This window comes from Lonchura striata, chromosome 29, assembly GCF_050655825.1.
Source record: "Lonchura striata isolate lonStrDom1 chromosome 29, ASM5065582v1, whole genome shotgun sequence".
Classification (NCBI taxonomy): Eukaryota; Metazoa; Chordata; class Aves; order Passeriformes; family Estrildidae; genus Lonchura; species Lonchura striata.
In genome coordinates this window covers 4287895-4306033 of record NC_140731.1, presented here as the reverse complement: position 1 = coordinate 4306033, position 18139 = coordinate 4287895, and the positions used below count along the sequence as shown (strand labels likewise).

The window sequence follows — 18139 nt, the reverse complement described above, 5'->3', positions numbered from 1 at the left end:
CTGTGTCCCCTGTGTCCCCGGTGCCCCTCAGTGTCCCTCTGTGCCATCCATGTCCCCTGTGCCCTCCATGTCCGCTGTACCCCCTGTGTTCCTGGCACTCCCGTGCCCCCTGTGCCCCTCTGTGCCATCCATGTGCCCTGTGCCATATCCCCTGTGCCCTCCGTGTCCCCTGTGCCACGTCCGCTGTACCCCCTGTGTTCCTGGCACTCCCGTGCCCCCCGTGCCCGGCGGGAAGGACGAGCCGGGTCACAGCACCAGTGTCCGACATTGTCACGTACTTACAGTCACACCCGCGAGATGGAAACGCTGTACACGGCCCGGACCCCCGGGCGACCCCCGGGGCTGGGCCCCCCCCACCGACCCCTCCCGGCCCCCCCGGCCCCCCGGGCTCCCCGGCTCGGCCCCTCGGGGCGTGTCGGGGGCGTCACAGCTGGGGCGCCCCTACATTCATGGGGGGCCGGGAGGGGGACGCGGCGGCCCCCCCAGGCCGGCGGGAGGGGTCGGGGGTCCCGCCGGCGGTGCCCCCCCCGCGGGAAGAGGGGCTGGCTCTATCCTATCGCTAAACAAAGCAATAAATTAACGGGGATCCCGAGGGGACGCCGAGAAACGGGGGGCGGGGGGAGCTCGGGGCACGGGGGGGGTGTCAGGGCACGGGAAGGGGAGGGGGCGTACAAAAGGTTGTTGTAGAAAAGGAGGGGAGGGGAGTCGGGGTCTGCTCTGCTCCTGCCACCGAGCCGGGGCTGTGCCAGGGCGGGGGGCACGGCCGGGGGGGACACGGGGGCACGGGGGCGGGTCAGAGGGGGTGGCAAGGCGAGGGTGATTTGGGGAGGGGGCGCGGCTGGGGAGGTGACAAGGGGAGGGGGACACAGCACGCGGGAGCAGGGACGGGGCAGGACGGGGTGATGTGAGCAGGGGGCAACGGGGGGGGTGAGGGTGACACGGGCGGGGGTGGCAGGGACATGGGCAGAGGTCACCCCGACCCCAGCTGTGCCCACCCCACGCTGGGGCACAATACCCCGGGGAGGGGACAGGGAGGTGGCAGTGGCAGTGGCAGTGGCAGTGGCAGTGGCATCACTGTGCCCCTGGCATGGGGGTCCCTGGCACGGAGAGGGGGGCAGGACCAGCGGAGACCCCGACATGGAAAGGATAATAAATAGAGCATCAAAAGTACAAACCGTGGGCAAGGGGCGACCCCGCGGGTGGCACCGGGATGGGCACCCAGGGGCGCCGGGCCCCTCGGGGCTATACGAGGGCAGAGCGGGGCTCGCAGGGCCCCACGCTGGCACAGCTGCTGCGGCGGCGGGGCCCGGGGGTCGGGGGCCCGCCGGGGGTCGGGGGCCCGGGGGTCGTGGGGCTGCCGGGGGTCGGGGGGCTGCCGGGCCCCTCGCCGGGGCAGCCGTGCTGCAGCAGGATGTCGGCGCACTCGCGGCTGCCGGCGCGGCGGGCGTAGAACAGCGCGGTGCGGCCGCGGCCGTCCCGGGCGCGCACGTCGGCCCCGTACTGCGGGCACGGCCACGCGTCACCCGCGGGGCCCCGCGCGGCCCCCGGGGACGGGTCACGTCCCCCGTGTCCTCCCTGGGCGTCTGGGCACAGCCCAGGATTGCCACGGGCGCTTCCACATCCCCCATGGTTGTGCCGTTGTCCCCATGACTGCAGCGTGTTCCCCATGGCCACACCGTGACCACACCATGACCACCCCATGTCCCCCATGACCACCCCGTGTCCCCCATGACCACCCTGTGTCCCCCATGGCCACCCTGTGTCCCCCATGGCCATATCATGACCACCCCATGTCCCCCATGACCACCCCGTGTCCCCCATGACCACCCTGTGTCCCCCATTGCCATACCATGACCACACCATGTCCCCATGACCACACCATGTCCCCCATGACCACACCGTGTCCCTCCTGGCCACACCATGACAACCCCGTGTCCCCCATGATCACCCTGTGTCCCCCATGGCCATACCATGACCACACCGTGCCCCCCACAGCCACCCCATGTCCCCCATGACCACACCATGACCACACCATGTCCCCCATGACCACACCATGACCACAGTGTCTCCCCATGACCACACTGTGTCCCCCATGGCCACACCATGTCCCCCATGTCCCCCTTGGCCACGTCACCCATGCCCACACCATGACCACACCGTGTCCCCCATGACCATGTCATCTTCCCTCTGGCCACATCACAGTCCCCAAGTCCAGCAACCACAACCCCACAGCTACCTCACAGTCCCCACAACCCCACGATCTTCCTCCTGGCTGTGCCGTGACCCCCAAGCCCACTCCAGCTGCCCCATGAACACCTCACACCCCCCATGACCATACCATGTCCCCCAAGACTACCCTGTGTCCCCCACGGCCACACTGTGTCCCCCATGTCCCCCATGGCCACCATGTCACCCATGACCACACCATGACCACACCATGTCCCCCATGACCACACCCTGTCCCCCATGGCCACACCATGACCAACCCCTGTCCCCCATGGCCACACCATGTCCCCCATGACCACACCATGACCACACCGTGTCCCCCATGACCACACCATGACCACACCATGTCCCCCATGACCACACCCTGTCCCCCACAACCACACCGTGTCCCTCCTGGCCACACCGTGTTCCCCATGACCACACCATGACCACACCGTGTCCCCCATGACCACACCATGACCACACCATGTCCCCCATGACCACACCCTGTCCCCCACAACCACACCGTGTCCCTCCTGGCCACACCGTGTCCCCCATGACCACACCATGACCACACCATGTCCCCCATGACCGCACCGTGTCCCCCAAAGCCACCCCACACTCCTCATGGCCGTGTCACTCGCCTCCTGGCCATGCCATGGTTCCCAAGGCCACCCCCCATCCCTCAAGACCACCCCACGGTCCCCATGACCTCACCCCATCCCCCACACCCACGTCACGGTCCCCACAACCGCGCCACCCCCATCGTGGCCGTGCCACAGCACCCATGCCCACCCATCGTCCCCCCCCAGAGCCACCCCGCGACCCCGCCGTGCCACCGCACGTACCCACACCAGCAGCTGGGTGACCACCACCTGGGCGGTGTCGCAGGCCAGGTGCAGCGCCGTGCGCCGCTCCGCGTCCGCCGTGGGCACGTTGAGCTGCTCCTTGTGGCTGTGGGCCAGCAGCAGCAGCACGGCGGGCACGTCCCGCTCGCGCACGGCGCCCAGCAGCCGCTCGGCCAGCGGCGCCTCGGCCGCGGGCAGCGGCGCCAGGAACAGCCGCTGCTCGTACTTGGCACGGATCCACGACTCCCTCTCCTCCCTGGGCACGGGGACACGGGGGCATGGGGGATGTGGGGTGTGAGGGACAGCAGGGTGGCACCACGGGGACACGGGGGACATGGGGGACACAGGGTGTCAGGGACAGCAGGGTGGCACCACGGGGACACAGGGGACACAGGGGACATGGGGCATTAGGGACAGAGGGTGGCACCACGGGGACATGGGGGACACAGAGGACATGGGGTGTGAGGGACAGCAGGGTGGCACCATGGGGCACAGAGGGGACACAGGGGACATGGGGGATGTGGGGTGTCAGGGACAGCAGGGTGGCACCACGGGGACACGGGGGACACAGAGGACATGGGGTGTGAGGGACAGCAGGGTGGCACCACGGGGACATGGGGGACACAGGGCATCAGGGATGGAAGAGTGGCACGGAGGACAGGGACATTTGGCATCAGGGATGGTAGGGTGACATCATGGTGGCATAGAGGACAGGGACACATGGTGACATCAGGGATGGCAGGGTGGCATCACGGTGACATGGAGGACAGGAACACGTGGTGGCATCGGGGATGGTAGGGTGGCATGGAGGACAGGGACATTTGGCATCAGGTATGGCAGGGTGGCATCACGGTGACATGGAGGACAGGAACACGTGGTGGCATCGGGGATGGTGGGGTGGCATGGAGGACAGGGACACGTGGTGGCATCAGGTATGGCAGGGTGGCATCACGGTGGCATGGAGGACAGGGACACGTGGTGGTATCAGGGATGGTGGCATGGAGGACAGGGACACGTGGTGGCATCACGGTGGCATGGAGAACAGGGACACGTGGTGGCATCGGGGATGGCAGGCTGGCATCACGGCGGCACCGGAGCCGAGGCGTGGCAGCGGGGCGGGCCGGGGGCACCCACCGGGAGGACTCGTGGGTGGGCTTGCAGCGGCCGCGCGGGTTCTGCTCCCAGATGCTGTTGGCGGTGGCGTTGCCGATGGCCGTGAGCACCAGGGTCAGCTCCCGCGGCCAGTCGTCCAGGTCCAGCGAGCGCACGCGTGACACATGCGTGCCCAGGTTGCGGTGGATGCCCGAGCACTCGATGCAGATCAGGGCGCCCAGGTTCAGGCTGGCCCACGTGGGGTCTGCGGGGCGAGCGGGGGGCGTCAGTGGGGTGGCGCCTGAGCTGCGGCACCCCTGGGGTGGTACGGACAGAGAGAGCCTGGCACGTGGGCGCGGTGATCCGTGACGTAGTGCCGGTCATGGCACCGCGTGGCATCGTGTCACCCGTGGCATCGCGTGTCCCATTGTGTGGCTTATGGCATTGGTGACCCTGGCATGGTGTGGCCCATGGCACCGTGTGTCCTGCGCCATCCATCATGTCACCCCTGGCATCGTGTCACCCATGGCATCATGTGTCCCACAGCATTTTGTGGCTTAGGGCATTGTGTGACCCATGGCAATGTGTGGTCCATGCCATCCATCGTGCGACCCATGGCATCGTGTCACCCATGGCATCACATGTCCCACGGCATTGTGTGGCTTATGACTGTGTGACCCTGGCATGGTGTGACCCATGGCACCGTGTGTCCTGTGCCATCCATCATGTCACCCATGACATCACGTGTCCCATGACATTATGTGGCTTGTGGCACTGTGTGATCCATGGCAATGTGTGGCCCATGCCATTCATCGTGTGGCCCATGGCATCATGTCACCCCTGGCATCGTGTCACCCATGGCATCACATGGCCCACAGTATTTTGTGGTTTATGGCATGGTGTGACCCATGGCACCGTGTGTCCTGTGCCATCCATCATGTCACCCATGACATCACGTGTCCCACGGCATTGTGTGGCTTATGGCACTGTGTGACCCTGGCATGGTGTGGCCCATGGCACCGTGTGGCCCGTGCCATCCATCGTGTGGCCCACGGCATCCCGTGGCACATGCCAACACATCATGTTGGCCCGGGACATCGTGTGACCCGTGGCATCACGTCACACGTGGCCTCCCGTGTCCCACAGCCCCCCCTCGCCCCGGTTGCCAAGTGGCCATGGCCGGTGGCCCAATCTCACCGGGTGGCATCACCCCCTGCATTCAGGGCTCTGCAGGGCCCGTGGCACCGCTGTCCCCCATGTCCCACACCCACCCGTGTCCCCCATGTCCCCCACTGTCCCCCAATGTCCCACACCCACCCGTGTCCCCCCATGTCCCCCGCTGTCCCCCATGTCCCATGCCCACCCATGTCCCGCGTGTCTCCCATGTCCCACACCCACCCGTGTCCCCCCATGTCCCACACCCACCCGTGTCCCCCCATGTCCCACCCCACCCGTGTCCCCTGCTGTTCCCCCATGTCCCACCCCACCCGTGTCCCCCGCTGTCCCCCATGTCCCACACCCGTGTCCCCTGCTGTTCCCCCATGTCCCACCCCACCCGTGTCCCCTGCTGTTCCCCCATGTCCCACCCCACCCGTGTCCCTGCTGTTCCCCCATGTCCCACCCCACCCGTGTCCCCTGCTGTTCCCCCATGTCCCACACCCACCCGTGTCCCCCCATGTCCCCCGCTGTCCCCCATGTCCCATGCCCACCCATGTCCCGCGTGTCCCCCATGTCCCACGCCCACCCGTGTCCCCCATGTCCCACGCCCACCCGTGTCCCCCGCTGTCCCCCATGTCCCACGCCCACCCGTGTCCCCCCATGTCCCACCCCACCCGTGTCCCCTGCTGTTCCCCACTGTCCCCCCATGTCCCACCCCACCCGTGTCCCCCCATGTCCCACACCCACCCGTGTCCCCCCTGTCCCCCATGTTCCACACCCACCCGTGTCCCCCATGTCCCACGCCCACCCGTGTCCCCCGCTGTCCCCCATGTCCCACACCCACCCGTGTCCCCCACTGTGCCCACATGTCCCACGCCCACCCGTGTCCCCCGCTGTCCCCCATGTCCCACACCCACCCGTGTCCCCCGCTGTCCCCCATGTCCCACCCCACCCGTGTCCCCTGCTGTTCCCCCATGTCCCACCCCACCCGTGTCCCCCCATGTCCCACGCCCACCTGTGTCCCTGCTGTCCCCCCATGTCCCACGCCCACCCGTGTCCCCCGCTGTCCCCCATGTCCCACCCCACCCGTGTCCCCTGCTGTTCCCCGCTGTCCCCCCATGTCCTACCCCACCCGTGTCCCCCCACATCCCCTGCTGTTCCCCCATGTCCCAGCCCACCCGTGTCCCCGTGTCCCCCCGGACTCACTGGGTGCCCCGCAGTCCACGCAGAGCGAGTTCCCGCGGGCGTTGCGGATGGCCTGGATGGCCACGGCCTCGCTCTGGCTGTCCGTGCGCGCCTGGAGGGACACGGCGGTGACAGGGGCGGGGGGTGGCACGGGGGACCCTGGCAGCCCCCGCCGAGGTCCCACCTTGTTCTTGCTGCTCTCGCAGCACTGCAGGCTGGCCAGGATCTGGCTCTCGATGGCCTGCACCCACGCGTCGCGCTCCTCGAAGCTGCCGGCCTCGAAGTGCCACGTCTGCCCCGTGCTCGACACGATCAGGAACTCAAAGTTCTCCTCCTCTGCGGGACCAGAGACCCCCGGGGGGACGGTGGGACGGGGGGGGTCCTGCACCCGCTGGCCCAGCACCCACTCCAGCCCCCCCCCACATCCACCCCTGGCACCCAAATTGTGCCCGACCCCCCTCCCCAGTGTCCGCACCCCTGCCGGGGTGTGCGCTAGCAGCAGGCAAGGGGGGGCACAGCCACATGCACGGCAGGCACCGCTCGCGCCACGTTACCTGTTTTATAAATATTTCTTAAACTACCAAAACTTTTTAATTTCCACATTTTGCGCTTGGCTGCGGAGGGTCCGGGCAGCAGGAGTAGAGAGAGGAAACGGGGACAGAGTCAGGGGGGCCCACGAAGCCCTGGGGACGGTGCAGAAGGTGGCAGGCAGTGGCGGAGCGAGGGGGATGCGTGGACAGCGTGGCCGAGCGTGGACGGGGGCGTGAGGGGCAGCATCACCCCAGATCTCCCCGAATTCGGGGGCATCACCGCCGTGGAGGATGGTGGCCTTGTCCCCACTGTGTCATGGTGACCGGGGCTGGGGACGCATGGCCGTGGCACCCACCTTCTGCCTGCCCACCCGAGCCCTCGGTCTTGGACGGCGTCATCAGCTTCTTCCGCCGGTGCTTCTTCCTGTCCACCAGCGGCGACGGAGGAGGGTCCCTGCTGGACACGGCCTCGAAGGACAGTGGCGACTCTGCCAAGAGACCACCCACGGGCACCGTGGACACCGGGGTCACTGGGCTCACCAGGCCCCTGAGCACCAGGGAGCTCCCCAGGACCACCGAGGCCACCAGGGTCAGCAGGTCCATCAGAACCACTCAGGTCAGGGCTAGCAGGGTCACCAGGTCCATCAGAACCACCCAGGTCAGGGCTAGCAGGGTCAGCATGTCCATCAGAGCCACTCAGGTCAGGGCTAGCAGGGTCACCAGGTCCATCAGAACCACCCAGGTCAGGGCTAGCAGGGTCACTAGGTCCATCAGAACCACCCAGGTCAGGGCTAGCAGGGTCAGCATGTCCATCAGAACCACCCAGGTCAGGGCCACCAGGGTCACCAGGTCCATCAGAGCCACTCAGGTCAGGGTCAGCAGGGTCACCAGGTCCATCAGAACCACCCAGGTCAGGGCCACCAGGGTCACCAGGTCCATCAGAGCCACTCAGGTCAGGGCTAGCAGGGTCACCAAATCCTCTGGGCTCAGCACTGTCACTTGGGCCACCAGGGCCTCTGGACTCACTGGGGTCACAGGGTCAGAAGTACCCCAGAGGTGCTGGGCATACTGGGGCCACCAGAGCTCACCGGCGTCCCCGATCTCACTGCGATCACCAGGACCCACCCCCAAGGCCACCAAGTTCATTGGTCTTACCAAAATCCCTGGGGCCACCAGGGTCTCACAAGAACCCCTTGGCTCACCAGACTCATGAGGGTCACCAGGCCCACATGGGCTCACCAGGCTCCCCATTGTGGCCTCTGGGACTCCCGGACCCGCATGGTCGCCAGAGCCAGCAGTTCCTCTGTGGCCACCAGCACCACCAAAGGGCCACCTGGTCCCTGGGCTCACCAGGACCACCAGGGTTATTGTGGTCAGCAAGGGCCACCTGGTCCCTGGGCTCACCAGGACCACCAGGGTTATTGTGGTCAGCAAGGGCCACCTGGTCCCTGGGCTCGCCAGGACCACCAGGGTTATTGTGGTCAGCAAGGGCCACCTGGTCCCTGGGCTCGCCAGGACCACCAGTGGCCTCCAGAGCCACCAGAACCACCAGGGCCACCAAGGGCCACCAGCTTCCTGAGCTGCTCAGGAGTCACCACGCTCAGTGAGGCCACCACGGGGAAGTCCCCGTGGGTGGCCCGAGAGGTGGCCACGTCCCTGCTGGTGCTGGTGCCACTCACCTGAGGCGAGCTTGGCGCCGGAGGCGGAGGCGCAGCGCTGCAGGGACCCCTTGCCCACCACCTTCAGCCCCGGCTCGGGGGGCAGGCTGAGCCCCACGGAGGGGACACCGGCTGCGAGGGGGAGGGACGGTGTCACGGCGGTCCCCGTGGTGTCGCCCGGCCCCCGGCGGCCCCGGCGCTCACCGCCCGCCTCGGGGTCCCGCAGCAGCCCGTTGATGCTGGCCGAGGGGCCACAGGCGGAGATGGCGCGCGGCGGGCGCTTCCCGGGCACCTTGACCGTGGTGCGCAGCAGGTCCATCTCCTTCCCGTGGGTGCTGTGGATGTAGTCCTGGGGGGACAGCGCGGGTGACGCTGGGCTCTCCCAGCCTTTGGGGACCACGGGGGGACGGGGACGCTCACGTTGATGCTGGGGTGGTAGAAGAGGAGGCCGTTGCTGGACAGGGTCACGTATTTCTTCTTCCACTCCTTGTTCAGGGAGTTGCCGCTGCGCTTCAGCAGGAAGCTCTGGGGACGGGGAGCGGTGAGGGGACAGAGGGGACGCTGGCACCCTGCCGCGTCCCCCCGCCACCGCCACCTCGCACCTGCTTGATGGGGATGGCACGGCCGCTGCCGGCCGCCTCGCCCCGGCTGTCCAGGCTGCGCTTCTCGGAGTCGCTGCCGCGGCGCGTCTGTGGGGACAGCGACAGGGACAGGGGGTGGCACTCGTGGCGTGCCCGCACGTCCCCCACTGCTGGAGCGCGGCGGTGAGGACATTGGGGTGCCACAGACCCCACCGCTGCGGGCCCATGGTGGGAACGCCCCGGGTGCCCACGCGTCCCTCAGTGCCACCCCTACCACCATGTCAAACGGGCACTACGGATGCCAGGCGTCCCCACCACCCTGCTAGAGGACACAGCAGAAAACCCCTGGTGGAGACATCCCTGGTGCCCTCTGTGTCCCCTGTCCCCACACATGATGCCCACACGTCCCTCAGTGCCACCACCACCACCCCGCCAGGGGACACCTGGGGTGCCACGTGCCCCTCAATGCCACCACCCTGTCAAGATGACGTTCTGGGTAACAACGTCAGGGGGACAGCCAGGATGTCGCATCCCCCCGTGTCACCACCGCCATGCCAGGGGAGCAGCCGGGGTGCCAGGCGCCCCCGGTGCCACCCGCGGCGGGGCCCGCGGGCACTCACGGCGAAGAGGCTGGTGCGGCGCTTGGCCCCGCGGTGCAGCGAGCCGGGGGTGCCCGGCGGGGCCGGGGTCTCGGCGCGCAGCTCCCGGTGGCTCACGTTGGGCGTGGACGGCAGTGAGGACGAGTAGTCGCTGGTGTGGCCGCCGTTGCTGGTCTGGGGGGACGCGGGCTCAGCCGGGGCCGGGGCGGGGGGCCGGGGCGGGGGGCCGGGGCGGGGGGCCGGGGCGGGGGGCCGGGGCTCACCTGGCTGGGGTGGACGCCCCCCACGGGGGTGGAGGCGGCCGAGTGGCTCGGGGAGCTGGGCAGGGACTTGCAGGACGCCATCAGCTGCTGCTGCTTCTTCAGCGCCACGGCCTTCTGGGCCACTGCAGGGACACGGAGTCAGGAGGGCCGGACCCCAACCTGCCCGGCCACCGGCCTGGATACCCACCTGGGCATGGGCCCCACCCTCAACCCACCTGGGCATGGGCCCCATCCCACCTGGGCATGGGCCCCACCCTCATCCCACCTGGACACTGTCCCCATCCCACCTGGGCATGGGCCCCACCCTCATCCCACCTGGACACTGTCCCCATCCCACCTGGGCATGGGCCCCACCCACCTGGGCATGGGCCCCACCCTCATCCCACCTGGACACTGTCCCCACCCTCATCCCACCTGGACACTGTTTCCATCCTACCTGAATGTAGCCCCCATCCCACATGGGGTGGACATGATCCCTGACCTACCCAGACATGGGTCCACCCCACCTGGACACAGTTCCTTGTGCTACCCTGTCCACTGTCTCCATCCCACCTGGACACAGTCCCTGTCTCACCTAGACATGGCCCTGTGCCATCTGGCCACCACTCCCCTCGACCCAGACATGACCCCACGCTGGCCACCATCCCTGTCTGACCAGGTCACTGCGGCCATTCCACCCTGGCTACCATCCCCATCCCACCAGGCCATGGTGCCCACCACACGCTGGTCACTGTCCCCATCACCCCATGGCACCACCCACCCTCGGTGAAGACCCGGTCCACGTTGAGGCCGTAGGTGGCGCAGGTCTCGTAGTAGAGGCAGCGCCGCATGACCTCGCAGAGCGCCCGGGCGCGCGCGTCCTCCACCACCCGCGGGCTGGACGAGCTGATCTTGTCTGGGGAGTCGGGGGGTCAGCCGGGGCTGCCCCGTCCTGCTCCCGGCCCCGCAGATCCCCCGCGCGCCCCTGGCTCACCCTGGGTGCCCACCAGCGCCAGGGCCACGTCGCTGGTGCCGCGGAGGTCGCTGAGCAGCGCGTGCAGCCGCGTCACCTCCTCGAAGCTGCTCTCGCTCTCCAGGCTGAAGACGAAGACGACGGCGTCCGCCCAGCTGGCAAACTGGGGGGCCACGGGCGGGGCTCAGGGCTCGGCTCTGGCCGACGTGGCCCCCCCCGGCCCCCGGTCCCCCCGTACCTGCGCGTCCGGGGCGCCGGCCTCCTCCCGGATGAGCAGGAGGTGGCTCTGGCCATCAACCGTCACCTCATGCTTGAACTGGCCACCTGCAGTGGTGGGGGGAGGCGAAGGGGGGACCCTGCAGGTGTGCTCCGCCCACGGGGATGGAACCTCCCGTGGCCATGGCCAGCACCAGGTGTGACCGGCACTTTGACCCCAAAAGTCCCGCAGCCATGACCAGCACCGTGGCCTTGTCCATTCTGCGGCCACGTCCAACCCCTTCGCCATCTCCACGCCTGTCCATGCCCAGCATCACGACCGTGTCCATTCCATGACCGTGTCCATGCCATGGTCATGCCCAGCCCCACCACGTGTCCATCCCAAGCCCAGGTCCATGGAGATGTCCAGTCCTGCACCTCCATCCCCATGGCCACTCCATCACTGAACTGATCCCTGTGACATGCCAATGGTCACACCCATCCCACGCCCATGGTCACATCCATCCCATGCCCATGGTCACGCCCATCCCATGCCCATGGCTGTGTCCATCCCACGCCCATGGCCATGTCCATCCCATGCCCATGGTCGTGTCCATCCCCTGCCCATGGTCACACCCATCCCATGCCCATGGTCATGTCCATCCCACACCCATGGTCACATCCATCCCTTGCCCATGGCCGTGTCCATCCCACGCTCATGGTCACTTCCATCCCATGCCCATGGTGACATCCATCCCCTGCCCATGGTCACTTCCATGCCATGGCCAAAGTCACGTCCATGCCCATGGTCGTGTCCATCCCATGCCCATGGTCACACCTATCTCATGCCCATGGTCACATCCATCTATGCCCGTGGTTGTGTCCATCCCATGCCCATGGTCACATCTATCCCCTGACCATGGTCACATCCATCCCATGACCAAGGTCATGTCCATCCCATGCCCATGGCCGTGTCCATCCCATGCCCATGGTCATGTCCATCCCATGCCCATAGCCATGTCCATCCCATGCCCATGGTCATGTCCATCCCACGCCCATCCCATGCCCATGGTCACGCCCATCCCATGCCCATGTCCTCCCAATGACCACTCACTCTCGGTGGGCTCCAAGCCCACGTAGGAGCCAGTGAGGAACCGATGGACGAGCGCCGACTTCCCGCTCTTGCTGCTGCCCAGGACCCCCTGGGTGGGCAGAGGGGATGTCAGGATGGCTGAGGACATGGTCCTCGGGGGACACGGGGACACGGGGACACGGCACCCACCAGGCGGATCTCGGGGATAGAGCGGCCCAGGGTCCACTCCTGGCTGTTGACCAAGGCCTCTGCGGAGGGAGATGGGTGAGACAGAGCCCGGGAAGCCCGGGCACCCCCCAGCAGCCCCCGGCACCCCCAGGAGCCCCAATCCCCGGGGGGCCCCCACCCCGCAGCGCAGCAGCAGCTTCCTGCGTGGGCGGCCACCAGCTGTCACCCAGCAACGGCAGCGGGCCCGCGGGGGCGGCGGCAGGACGCGCAGATGCCACGTGGCAGGGACGGGGACGTGGCAGCACGAGGCGTCGTGTGCCAAGGCACGAGGACGCAGAGGGCACGGGGACACGGTGGGCACGCGTGGGGGAGCGCGGCGGGGCACAGGGACACGATGGGAACGGGGACGGGCACCAGGACACCGTTGGGGCAAGGACGCGGCGTGGCATGGGGACACAACGATTCCGGGGTGCGGCAGCCACGAGGGCACAGCGTGGCACCAGGGCGTGGTGTGGCATGGGGACACAGCGGGAAGCAGGCCACAGCGGGCGCCACCAGCGCGAGGATGTGGCATGAGGACACGACGGGCACCAGGACACGGCGTGGCGGGAGGATGAGGGGTGGCACAGGGACGCCGTGGATCGTGGCACACGATGGACACGATGCCAGCGGTGCACGACAACCTCAGGCTGAGGATGCAGCATGGCGTGAGCACGAGGTGTGGCACAGGGACGCGATGGACGCCAGGGCACGGCGTGGCAGTGTGGCACTGGGATGTGGTGTGGCACTGGGACATGGTGTGGCACGAGGACGAGGGACACGGCATGCAGCATGGCACTGGGACATGGTTTGGCACAAGGATGAGGCATGGCACAAGGGACATGGCATGCAGCGTGGCACTGGGACGTGGTGTGGCACTGGGACACGGTGTGGCACTGGGTTTGGCACATGGATGAGGGACACGGCATGCAGCGTGGCATTGGGACATGATGTGGCACAAGGACATGGTGTGGCACAAGGACGAGGGACACAGTATGCAGCGTGGCATCGGGACACGGTGTGGCACAAGGACATGGTGTGGCACGAGGGACACGGCATGCAGTGTGGCATTGGGACACGTGTGGCACAAGGACATGGTGTGGCACGAGGGACACGTGTGGCACAAGGATGAGGCATGGCACAAGGGACACGGCATGCAGCGTGGCATTGGGACACGTGTGGCACAAGGACATGGTGTGGCACAAGGGACACGGCATGCAGCGTGGCATTGGGACACGTGTGGCACAAGGACATGGTGTGGCACAAGGGACACGGCATGCAGCGTGGCACCGGGACACGGTGTGGCACGAGGACAGGACATGACACGAGGACACGGCGGGCACCAGGCTGAGGCGGCAGCTCGTGTGGCACACAAGGACACGGCGCGGCACAAGCGCCTGGCCTGGCACGAGGACGTGCCCTGTGCCCCCCCCACATCTCCTACCTGGCATCCCCTCTGGGCAGAGGTGGCACCACCAAAGGGGAACCCGAGTCAGGACACAGTCAGGGGGTCCCCCCCCATTTCTGTGCCTCAGTTTCTGCCACCAGCACGGAGCCGGGTCCGTGCCAGGCGCGCGCCAGCCGGGAAAGGGTTAACGCTGCTGCCTGTCACCCCTCGCATTGTCACCGAGCTGCCACCCCCGGCCCTGCAGGTGCTGCCCACGCGCCCCGCGGTGCCAAGGTGCGCAGGAAGGCACAGGGGTGCCGGGGGGACAGAAGGACACGGGGGGCCGTGGGGTGGCCGGACAGATGGGGGACAGGATGCGCGGGTGTGACGCACGGATGGAGGCGAGGACAGACGGACGGATGGCGCGACGACGGAACAACGGGGGTGGGGAGGGGGTCGCGCCTGACCCCCGTGGAGTTCCCCCAGCGGGGAAACCGAGGCACGGGATCCCCACCACGGGAATCCCCAGCAGCACCGGCCCCCGCCGGGTCGGACACTTCACATCGCCCCCAAGGCACAAACACGGCCCGGCCCAGCCCGGGGTCACAGCCCCGCTGTGCTCCCCGTGCCCCCCGTGCCCCCTGTGCCCGCCTGTGCCCCCCGTACCCCCCACCCCACAGCCACCGGGAGCAGACGGGTCCTGCTGCCCCACACGCGACCCGCGGGTCCGGGCGCCTCCTCCGCCCGCCGGGGAAACTGAGGCACAACACCACGGCCAAACAGCGCGCACCGGTACACCGGCCCCAGGTCACCGGGGGGGGCGCGGGGACACCGAGCCACGGCCGGGGCGACCCCCGGGCTGCCGCGGGCCGGTACTCACTGTGCGGGGCGGCACTGGCCGGGTCGGCGCCGGGGGGAGACCAGGGGGGCGCGGGGTGCGTGGGGGTCGCCGCGGGGCTCTTGGTGAAGATGCCGCTGATGAACTTGAGCATCTTTCGGTCGCGGGTGGAGGCGCGACCCCCCTCGCGTCCCCGCTTCAGCCCGGTCTCGGGGGCCGGGGCGGGCACCAGCCCCCCCGGCTGCAGGTCGCTGTAGTCCAGGGTCTTGCTCTTGCCCTTGCTGGGGGACAGCCGGGCCCGGGGGGGCCCCTCGCTCTTGCCCCCCGCCTTGGGGCGCCCCTTCCCCTCTCCCTCGGGCCACGAGAGGCGGCTGCCGGCCGGTTTTGGGGGGGCCTTGCCCGCCCGGGGGTCGGGGGTGCCGCGGGTCCCCCCGCCGCTCGCGGCTTTGGGGGCTTTGGGGCCGGCCAGGCGGAGGCGGCGGGCGCCGGCGGAGGGGTGCGGGGAGGCGGCGGGGGGCTCCGGGGGCGGCGGGGGGGCCCTGCCTCCCTCCGGGGGTCCCTCGGGGCCCCCCCAGGTGGCCTGGCTCAGCAGCGGGCGGCGGGGGGCCGCGGCGGGCTGGGGGATGTCCAGCGCGGCCAGAGCCCGCTCCCCCGGCCCCTGCAAGGTGCCCTTGGCCCCACGGGGGTCGGCTTTGGGGGGCAAGGCCGGGAGCGGGGGGGGCAGCAGCGCCGGGTCGGGTTTGGGGGGCACGGCGGGGGGCAGCGTGGCCGGGTCGGGTTTGGGGGGCACGGCGGGGGGCACGGGGGGCAGCGTGGCCGGGTCGGGTTTGGGGGGCACCGCCGGGGGCGGGGGGGGCAGCGTGGCCGGGTCGGGTTTGGGGGGCACGGCGGGGGGCGAGGCGGGCGAGCGGGGGCGGGGGGCGTCGGGGCCGGGGGGGCCGGGACCGGCCGTACTTATCCGGAGCGCGTCCTGCCGCTGGAAGAGCCGCTCGGGCCGCCGGGCTCGGCCGGGCTCGGGGGTGCGGGGGGCGGCCGCAGCCCCGCCGGGGCCAGGGGCTCCATCGCCGCCACCCCCCGCCTCCTCCGCCTCCCCCGCGGCGCCCACCGACTCGAGCTTGACCAGCGTGAGCGAGATGAGGTAGGTGGTCCTGCGCTGGAGGCCGGTGGTCCTGCTCATGGGTGCGGGCAGGGCCCCCCCGGGGCGCCCCCCCGGCCCCCCTGGATCCCCGCGCGGCGCCGCGGCCGCCGGTGCCGGTGATGCTCCGGTCCCACCCCCGGCCCTGCCTCCCCGAAGCCTTCGCCGCTCGCCCGCCCCCGGAGGGGTTGGAACCGCCGCCGCCCCCCCCCCGAAATGCAGGCACCCCCCCGCCGGCCGCGGATCGGGACCACCCCCCCTCACCCCCGGTTAGCGGCCGGGGGGCATCGCGGGGGGATCCCCCCGAGCGGGGCAGGGCAGGGGCCGGGGGCTTCTGGGGGCGGGGGAGGATCGGGGGGAGTCAGGGCGGGGGGAGGGGGGCTGTGGGGACCGGGGGGTCCGGGGTTGGGCAGGGGGGGGGGCGGTTACCGGTTTGGGGGGTCGGGAGCGGAGCTGGGGCGTGAGGGACACGGGGCGGTGATGGGGAGGGGGTGCGGGGGCTACGGGGGAGGGGGAGACGGAGGGATGGGGGGTTACGGGGCCGGGGGGGTCATGCCCGGGACCCCCCGGTGGCGGGGCTCACGGCAGCGCCCCGACGGGCTCGTCCTTGGCGGCGGCGGCGGCGGCGGCGGCGGCGCGGGGGGCGGCCGGGGCCCGCCGGGGGGGGCCCAGAGCGGCCGGGGGGCGCCGGGGCCCGGCGGGGGGGGCCCTGAGCGGCCGGGGGCGGCCGGGGCCGCCGCTCTCCGCCATGCGCCGCTCCCAGGGCCGGGCTGGGGCGGGGGCGGGCGGCGGCCCCGCCGCTACCGGGCAGGCGCGAGCGCTCCCGGGCGCCTCCCCGAGCCCCCGGCTCCGGCACCTGCTGGGCTGCCGGTGTCCCCCCCACCCGGTACTCCGCTCCATCCATCCATCCATCCATCCATCCATCCCTCCATCCATCCATCCATCCATCCATCCATCCATCCCTCCGTCCATCCCTCCGTCCATCCCGCTGCTCCCCGCACTCCTAAATCCCCTCCCTCCCCTTCCCGGGGCAGCAACGCCGGGTCGGGGGGACCCTCTGGGTGGGGGGGGAGGCCTGGGGGCTGTTTTGGGGTTTTTCGGGGGGTCTTGCGGGGCTCAGGGCACGCTCATCCGCCCCTTTTCTGGCATTTTTAGCAGCGGCGCAGCATCCCTGCGCATCCCGTTACCACGGCAACAGCGGGGACGGCGCTGGGACCAGCCGTGGACTCCCCCCCCGCCCGTGTCACGCTCGTCACTCCCGTGTCACCCTCGTGGAGCCGGGCCAGGTGCCACGGCCACTGGTGTCCCCCGCGGCTGCGTGTCACGGCCCGGGAGGGACACGGGGCTCCGGGGCACGGCGGGACCCTCGCCCCCCTGTGCCCCCCCCGGAGGTCGGGCGGGGGTCCCGGCCCTGCGGGATCCTCTGTGCCCCACAGAGGGTCGCGTGGGTCCCCGGGACACGGCACCTCGCCGGAGGTGTCCCTGCTGCCACCCCCAGGGCTGTGACCGTCCCGGAGCTGCCCCTGTCCCGGCCTGGCGGGGGATCAGCTCTCGGCACCCCGTGGGGACGGTGCTGCCCCTCCAGTGCCCCCTTGTCCCCTCCAGTGCCCCCTTGTCCCCTCCAGTGCCCCCTTGTCCCCTCCAGTGTCCCCCGCTTTCCCCAAGCAAGGGGCCGCGCCTCCCCATGGCTCTGAGGTGGGGTGGAGGGAACGACACGGGGCCACGGTGGGTCCGACCGTGCCACCAGAACATCCGTGTGCCTGTCTGTGTCCCCCTCCCTGTCCCTTCCTGTCCCCATCCCTGTCTCTGTCCCCGTCCCCTGTCCCCATCCCTGTCCCCCTTCCTGTCCCCTCCTGTCCTGGTTTGTAATGTCAAACCAAGACACCTCCCTGTCCCATCCCTGTCCCCATCCCTGTCCCATCCCTGTCCCCTCCCTGTCCCCATCCCTGTCCCCTCCCTGTCCCATCCCTGTCCCCATCCCTGTCCCATCCCTGTCCCATCCCTGTCCCCATCCCTGTCCCATCCCTGTCCCATCCCTGTCCCATCCCTGTCCCCATCCCTGTCCCCTCCCTGTCCCATCCCTGTCCTCATCCCTGTCCCCATCCCTGTCCTCATCCCTGTCCCATCCCTGTCCCCTCCTTGTCCCCTCCCTGTCCCTGTCCCATCCCTGTCCCATCCCTGTCCCATCCCTGTCCCCTCCTTGTCCCCTCCCT

General features: G+C 69.6%; 1 protein-coding gene across 2 annotated transcripts; it reads right to left on the bottom strand.

Moving 5' to 3' along the window:
- Positions 1-246: 246 nt before the first annotated feature.
- On the bottom strand, positions 247-16261 carry AGAP2 (ArfGAP with GTPase domain, ankyrin repeat and PH domain 2). Of its 2 annotated transcripts, XM_077788626.2 has the most exons (19): positions 14834-16259; positions 12549-12607; positions 12381-12468; positions 11310-11395; positions 11093-11234; positions 10880-11014; positions 10120-10241; positions 9878-10030; positions 9279-9365; positions 9097-9201; positions 8881-9025; positions 8698-8808; positions 7375-7506; positions 7043-7102; positions 6673-6824; positions 6510-6600; positions 4188-4410; positions 3054-3309; positions 247-1500 (listed from the first exon to the last, which is right to left on the bottom strand). In XM_077788626.2, the coding sequence occupies exons 1-19, from the start codon at positions 15966-15968 to the stop codon at positions 1243-1245; spliced, it is 3540 nt and encodes a 1179-aa protein (XP_077644752.2). In that variant the 5' UTR covers positions 15969-16259; the 3' UTR covers positions 247-1242. The 2 variants fall into 2 exon arrangements, with proteins under 2 accessions (XP_077644752.2, XP_085419048.1); XM_085562922.1 differs by lacking the exon at positions 7043-7102 and having other exon boundaries at positions 14834-16261.
- Positions 16262-18139: the final 1878 nt, after the last annotated feature.

Excerpts from the sequence above, each read along its gene's own strand:
- AGAP2 (XM_077788626.2), bottom strand. The coding sequence starts at position 15,968 with ATGAGCAGGACCACCGGCCTCCAGCGCAGGACCACCTACCTCATCTCG. Across the intron at positions 9,026-9,096 it reads TCTACCACCCCAGCATCAAC|GACTACATCCACAGCACCCA; the intron begins GTGAGCGTCCCC and ends CTGTCCCCCCAG. Across the intron at positions 3,310-4,187 it reads CCCACCCACGAGTCCTCCCG|GGAGGAGAGGGAGTCGTGGA; the intron begins GTGGGTGCCCCC and ends CCCCGTGCCCAG.